At 45.7% G+C, this 6,894-nt stretch overlaps 1 protein-coding gene and 1 non-coding gene across 2 annotated transcripts; one reads left to right on the forward strand and one right to left on the reverse strand.

Annotated features, from left to right (window-relative positions):
• Positions 1-72, reverse strand: TRNAW-CCA (transfer RNA tryptophan (anticodon CCA)). The gene has a single exon. It is a non-coding gene; the product is annotated as a tRNA-Trp (tRNA).
• A 2,967-nt stretch (positions 73-3,039) lies between these two features.
• Positions 3,040-4,207, forward strand: LOC145821000 (uncharacterized). Its single transcript, XM_082917634.1, has 3 exons — positions 3,040-3,402; positions 3,482-3,968; positions 4,032-4,207. Exons 1-3 carry the CDS (start codon positions 3,040-3,042, stop codon positions 4,205-4,207), a joined length of 1,026 nt encoding a protein of 341 aa, XP_082773760.1.
• The last annotated feature ends 2,687 nt before the right edge of the window (positions 4,208-6,894 follow it).

Genomic DNA, 6,894 nt, shown 5'->3' on the forward strand with positions numbered 1-6,894 from the left:
TGAACCCGACGTGAATCGAACACGCAACCTTCTGATCTGGAGTCAGACGCGCTACCATTGCGCCACGGATCCACCATGCACATGGTTCTCAAATTTTATTTATCACTATTATAAAACAAATGATATAATTATTTTGATCCATCATTTATGTATGCCGGAAACCTCTCCGATGCCTAAGTCAGTAAGCTTGACAAATAGACAAAGTTTTATGTTCTCAAAAAGGTTGTGTTCAATTACCTCCTCCAAGGTGATGCTTGTGAGCTTTTATAAGTTTCCCGTGGCACAATCCTAGTAGGACTTGTATTTCTCCATGCAGAGTCCTCCTAGGATTCATTCTCCTAAGGATAATGCTTATCCTTTTACACCCTCCCCCACTGCTTAAACCAAGTGGGATGGTTTTCTTTATGGCCGAACTTCCATTTGACCGAAGTAAAATTGGCTATACCGAGCCACAGAGGGCCGAACTATCCTTAGCTCGGTCTTCTCCTCTAACTCCTTACTTTGGCTGCCCTGTTCAACCTTGATGTGCTTAGATCAAACTTCCAAGTAACAAGTTCTGACCGACCTAACCATTGTAAGTCACGACCGGACTAATTCCGAAACCGGCCTTCCCAGAACATACTGTGACCGGACTAACTCTGAGACCGGCCTAACTCCGAGTTGCCTCCGGACCGGAGTAGCTTTATTCTTCCTTGGGCCGACGCAACTATCTCTTCTTGAGCCGGAGTAATCACACCTCCTTGGGCCGGAGTAACTTTGCCGGAGTAACCTTGCTCTCCTGGGCCGGAGTATCCTTTACGGCCTTTTTTACTCAGTCCTTCGCGTTTTGGGCCTCAAAGCCCAACTCGCAGCTCGGCCCAATTTTTCCCAAAAATTACCCTCTCAATTGCCCCTTAATTCCATCTGCGCAACATGATTGGGATTATCAGTCTACTGGCCGAGCTATAGTTTATTAAGCCTTTCCAGCCGAGCTAAAAACCCTTTAGCCTCTCCAGCCGAGCGAAAAACCCTCAGGCTCTCCAACCGAGCTAATTTTACCTCGGGTATCACTATGTCCGGTCAAAACGTCTCTTCAATCACAGCGACTGTAACGCTTCCCATTCTTATGACACGTGGCATGTTTTGGTTGGCTAAGGACGGCTGTCACGCCGTCTTCGTGCTTCGTGAATTTGAAACAGTTCCCGCTTTTTTCTTTCCTTATCCCTCTCTCATATTTCACAAAACACCCCTTCCTTTCTGAATCATTCACCTGTATTCACATACCCTACCTTCTCTCTCTGTCTTCATTTCTTTTGCTTCCAAAGCTGTGCTTTTCATCGCTGCTACTGCTCCATCTTCAGCTTCTTGTTCTCCAATCTGGTAAGTAAGCCTACCCTTCTTGCTCTTTTTTTATTTGTTTTACCATCCGTTTCTGTTTTGTATGCTTTCTGCAAACATTTTTCTCCATTTGTCTGCTTTGCTTTTGTACTTTTATGAAGAGACCAGTAGAACCCCATGTATGTATGAACTATTATGTAGAAAACCAGCCTTAGATCCAAAATCACATAGCAACCGGACTAGGATACTGTTTGTCCAATATTGGTAGATCACTTCAGCCAATAACCGAACTAGAACTTGTAGGAATATCAGTAGTTTCTTCTGAACCACTCTAGCCAAGATAAGATCACCGAACAAACGTGCACATACCGAACTAGGTACTTCGGTCTATAACCGAGCTAAGCTTTCGGGGCCAAGCCGGCTTTCTTAGTTCTTAAACCGAACTTAGAAAGCCGCTCCTAGGGGCTCAACCGAAGTAACTTTCCTCACACTGCAACCGATTTAGGCCTTGGGACTAAACCAGCTTTCTTAGTTTTTTAGACCGAACTCAGAAAGCTGCCCCTAGACGTTAGACCGGTCTATCGAACAACCTGCTCCAACCGAGCTACCAGACCTTCAGATGAAAGAACCAGTTCTTTGAGGCCGAAGTAGGGCTTTTATACCTTGCTTGTAAATTGTAGCACGGTCCATTGATCAGTGCTTTAACCCCCTCTGTTTTTTACTTTGCAGACTTAGGTTACCCAGGCACTCCTGCGTGTGCTCAACCGAGCTACTGAGCACGATTTTTGCACCGAAATAACTTATCCGTAAATTATACAACAAATGGGTAAGTATAGGTATTTAGTTGAGACCCCTGGCGGGATGGCCGAATTCAGGAAGGACTATAACATACCGGATGACGTCCATTTGACTTTGGCCGAAAAAGACATCACACCCTGGGATAACGAAGGCTTCGTCCCCTTTACTCTTCAATCCATAATAGAAACCGGACTACGGTTTCCCGTACAACCGTTGATCTGTGAGTTCCTTAGGCAAACTAGGTTATGCCCCACCCAACTGTCCACCAATACATACCGTATTATTATGGGAATAGCCGCACTAAACCACCAAACCGGTTTAAACCTCGGCCTAGCCGAAATATTCCATCAATATTCCATCGGCTCGAAAGATGCTGGGTGGGTCTACTACCTTAGGATCCGCCGCCGCCGAGAGAAGATTGTTAAGCACACACCGGACAAAGACCTTAATGATGATGACTTCTTCTGGGTCTCTGGGAATTTTGAGGATTTTCAAGCCCAAATTCCTGGCCGACCTATAAATTGGAAGAAGGGAGAGCCTGGTAATCTGACTTCGGTCTTCTTATTTGTATTTTATTTCGGTTTTTGTTAGTTAATAGCCGAACTAACACTTCTCTTTCTTGCAGACTTCGCCCATCTCCACTCCTTATATAGTTATCCAAACCTTGCAATTTTGCGAGCCACGCTACGGATTAAAGAAAGAAGTTGGGCCAAGCTTCTAAATTTTGAACCGACGTACCGGTATAGCGGGCGCCGAAAAGCAAGAGTAACCGATTTCCTACTTGAGGAAGCACCAGAGCCGGACCCAAACTTGCCGCAAATAAGATTAGTTCCTTTGACTCCCGAAGAGGAAATGGCCAAGAAGAGCAGAGTGAGGGCGCTTCTGACCGAAACAAGTAGGGCCGAAGTACCGTCACCAAGCTAAATGCAGCCTGCCGTCGTGGCCCTCCCCACTCAACAACCGTCTTCATCGCGCCGCACCAAGCGCGCCCGAACCATCGAGTCCGAACCAAATTTGGTTGATGAAGATGAGACTGTTACTCCACCAATCTTGCCACCGAGCCCCCAACCGGAACCTACCAACCGAACTGCCACCCGTTGGGTACCAAAATTGACTTTTAAAAACCGAGATGTCGAGGATGCTGATTCAGTTGTCGCCGAAAAAGATCACGAGTTGGCCTTTAATCTGGCTAAGGGAGTGTGCCTCCCCAAGGATATGGAGCATCACAGAAAGCAGCTAAACACCGAATTAAAGTCCATTCGGTCTGCAACGAAGTCCATGATCCTGGTATGCCGCTCTGTCCATTTTTCTTACTAATTTTGTGAACTTTTATCTCGGCTCATGGGAAGTCCTCATCTTTTCCCAGGCAATTCAAAAAAACTACCATACTCACAAGAAGGTGCTGGAACTCAGACAAACTGCAAGGGATGCTGTTGCAGAAGCCGAAGTGAAGTCGGCCGAAGTAGAAGAAATCAAGAAGCAAATGGCCGAGCTTCAAGCTGAGAACAGCAGGCTGACCGGACTGGTTAGTTCGGCTGAGGCAGAAAGGCAGAAGACTGCCATAGCTTTTAAGGACAAATACCTGCGCGAGCTGGTGAAGCTCGAAAGAAAGAAGGATGCCGAAATAAAGGAGAAGGTAAAGGAGGCTGACAAACAAGGCTTCAAGAGGGCAGAGGATGCTTATGCCCAACAATGCAATGCTGCCAAGGAGCTGTTCTTTAAGTGCGGCTGGAGGGGAGCCGTTGAGCAGCTCGGTCATGATCCTCAGACCGAGGTTTTCAACCCTCCGGCCTACTTTATACCGAACTCCCTGATGGAGTATGCCAAGGCCATTCAACAGCATTTCCTTGAGGGCTCAGATGATGAAGACACTGATGAAGACTCTGCCCCTGAGGATACTTCGGTTGTGAATGCAGATGAGGTAGTTCGGTCGGAGCCCGTGGTGGAAGGTCCAACTGTTGATCAACCAAGTGAAACCGTGGCTCCGGCCGAAACCATTCTTCCTGCTGAAAACGTCCTTGCTCCTGAATCCGGTCTTCAGGTTGATGCCGATGCTGCCTTCGATGCCGAGATCGAAGATCTTTTTTCCTGACTTTGTACTTTTTGTTTTCTTTGTAACCGAACTAAGCCCCCTTGTAATGACTTTTTTCTGAATGAAAATTTTACGCAACTCTTACTCCGGTTTTGATGTGTATGCCTGTGCTTTCTAATGTCTTCTATTACTCCAACTGTTATTTCGGTTTTAGCTTTCTAAACTATGCTTACCAGCCAACCACTCCTTAGTCGATGTACTTACTTCGGCTAAGGAGTATAAAGTGTTGGTTTATTCCAGCCAAAAACTCTCCAGCCATGCACTTACTTCGGCTGAGGAGTAACAAGAGTTGGTTTTATTCCAGCCAACCACTCTTCAGCCATGCACTTACTTCGGCTAAGGAGTAACAAGAGTTGGTTTTATTCCAGCCAACCACTCTTCAGCCATGCACTTACTTCGGCTGAAGAGTAACAAGTGTTGGTTTATTCCAGCCAACTACTCTTCAGCCATGTACTTACTTCGGCTAAGGAGTAACAAGAGTTGGTTTTATTCCAGCCAACCACTCTTCAGCCATGCACTTACTTCGGCTGAAGAGTAACAAGAGTTGGTTTATTCCAGCCAACCACTCTTCAGCCATACCCTTACTTCGGCTAAAGAGTAACAAGTGTTGGTTTATTCCAGCCAACCATTGAAGTTAGTTTTTCCAGCTAACTTTATAGTATTTGGTTATTCCGACCAAATGTCCTGCAGCCTGGATCCTTATCCTGGGCTTAGGAAGGGTGTTGGTTTAATCCAGCCAACCTCTAAGTTAGTTTTTCCAGCTAACTTAGAATAGAATGCTTACAATATACTTAGTCTTTCAAGCTAACTTTTACAAAGAATAATTCGTGCTAAAAAGAATTTCTCATTTTATTGAAGGAAGAGAAAAGTACATATGTTTGGAAAAGAAAAGCTAAAAGTAAAATAACTTGAGATTGGCCGTATTCCATGGCCTAGGGATTGCCTTGCCATCCTTGTCTTCTAGGTGGTATGCCCCTTTGCCTGCTAAACCAACCACCTTATAAGGACCTTCCCAATTTGGGCCTAACTTGCCGTCTCCTGGGATCAAGGTGTTTCCCATTACTTTGCGTAGTACCCAATCCCCAATCTTGAATTGTCTTGGATGCACCTTTTTGCTGTATTTTCTGATTAACTCTCGTTGGTATGAGGCGATGTGGACTAACGCTCTTTCTCTTCTTTCTTCTGCAAGGTTGAGTTCTAAGGCTATGGCTTCTCCATTCAAGTCTGGATCAAAATTTTCGCTTCGAATTGTGGGGAGGCCAACTTCTAGTGGGATTACTGCTTCCATTCCATAGGCTAAGGAGAATGGTGTTTCTCCAGTTGATCGCCGAGGAGTGGTGCGGTAAGCCCATAAGACGTGAGGAAGTTCATCCGCCCACTTGCCTTTTGCTTTCTCTAGCCTTTTCTTTAGTCCATCCAAGACGACTTTATTCGATGCTTCAGCTTGTCCATTTGCTTGAGGATATGCCGGTGTGGAATTGTAGAACTCTATCTTGTATTCTTCACAAAAGCTTCTGAAGATTCTGCCGTCGAACTGAGTACCATTGTCTGAGATGAGTGCTTTTGGTATGCCAAACCGAGTGATGATATTCTGCCAAACAAACTTCTTCACATCTTTTTCTTTGATTGATGCCAATGCCTCTGCTTCCACCCACTTTGTGAAGTAGTCTGTTGCTGCGAGAAAGAATTTTCTGCCGCCAGGTGCTGTTGGAAGTGGTCCTACTATGTCCAAGCCCCACATTGCGAAAGGCCATGGGCTAGTTAAGGGTAGGAGTTCTCTTGCTGGTTGATGTATTTGGTGTGCGAATTTCTGGCATTTTTCACACTTTTTCACATATTTCTCTGAGTCTGCTTGCATATATGGCCACCAATATCCTTGCGAAATAGCCCTGTAAGCGAGCGACCTTCCCCCTTGATGACTTCCACACACCCCTTCGTGTATTTCGAACAGGAATGCTTCTACTTTGCTGGGATGAACGCACTTGAGGTAAGGCCCAGAGAATGACTTCTTATATAATGCCAAAGATGGAGATAGCCAAAATCGCTGCGACTTTGCCCTTATTCTGTTGGCTTCTTTTTTCTCTTCTGGTAGGATGCCGTCTTTTAGGAATAGAATGATGGGATCCATCCAAGAAGGGCCTAATTCTGCGCAACATACTTCTTCTGCTTCGGGGTCTTCTATGCTTGGTCTTGGTAAGAAGTCGATGAGTAATGGATGAGGGATTGATGTATCTGCCATTGAGGCAAGGCCTGCTAGCTCGTTCGCTCGGCTGTTTTCCTCCCTGCCAATTTGTTCTATCCTTACCACATCAAACTTCTTGATCTCCGTTCTGACTAACTCTTGGTACTTGGCCATTCTGTCGTCCTTTGCTTCGTATTCGCCAGAAATTTGGTTTACCACCAGCAGAGAGTCACTGTATACCATTATTTCGTTTGCTTTCATGAAGTGTGCTGACTTGAGTCCTGCGAGAAGCGCCTCATACTCCGCTTCATTGTTGGATGCTAGGAAGCCAAGGTTGATTGCTTGCTCTATAACCAGGCCGTCTGGAGAGATGAGGATTATGCCAAGCCCTGCACCATGTCGGTTGGATGCTCCATCCACAAAGAGCTTCCACATCTCTCCAACGAATAGTTTCCAGCAAGTGGAAGGATCAGATGATGTCGTGAGGTCAAGAATGGTGTTTTCT

Source organism: Camellia sinensis, chromosome 1, assembly GCF_055761805.1.
Source record: "Camellia sinensis isolate YWXY chromosome 1, ASM5576180v1, whole genome shotgun sequence".
Lineage (NCBI taxonomy): Eukaryota > Viridiplantae > Streptophyta > Magnoliopsida > Ericales > Theaceae > Camellia > Camellia sinensis.

What these genes read in the sequence shown, in the direction of transcription:
- LOC145821000 (XM_082917634.1), top strand. Translation starts at nt 3,040, where the DNA reads ATGCAGCCTGCCGTCGTGGCCCTCCCCACTCAACAACCGTCTTCATCG. An exon ending in CAACGAAGTCCATGATCCTG is followed by an intron (nt 3,403 to 3,481) that starts GTATGCCGCTCT and finishes ATCTTTTCCCAG; the next exon opens with GCAATTCAAAAAAACTACCA. An exon ending in TCAACAGCATTTCCTTGAGG is followed by an intron (nt 3,969 to 4,031) that starts GCTCAGATGATG and finishes TTGTGAATGCAG; the next exon opens with ATGAGGTAGTTCGGTCGGAG.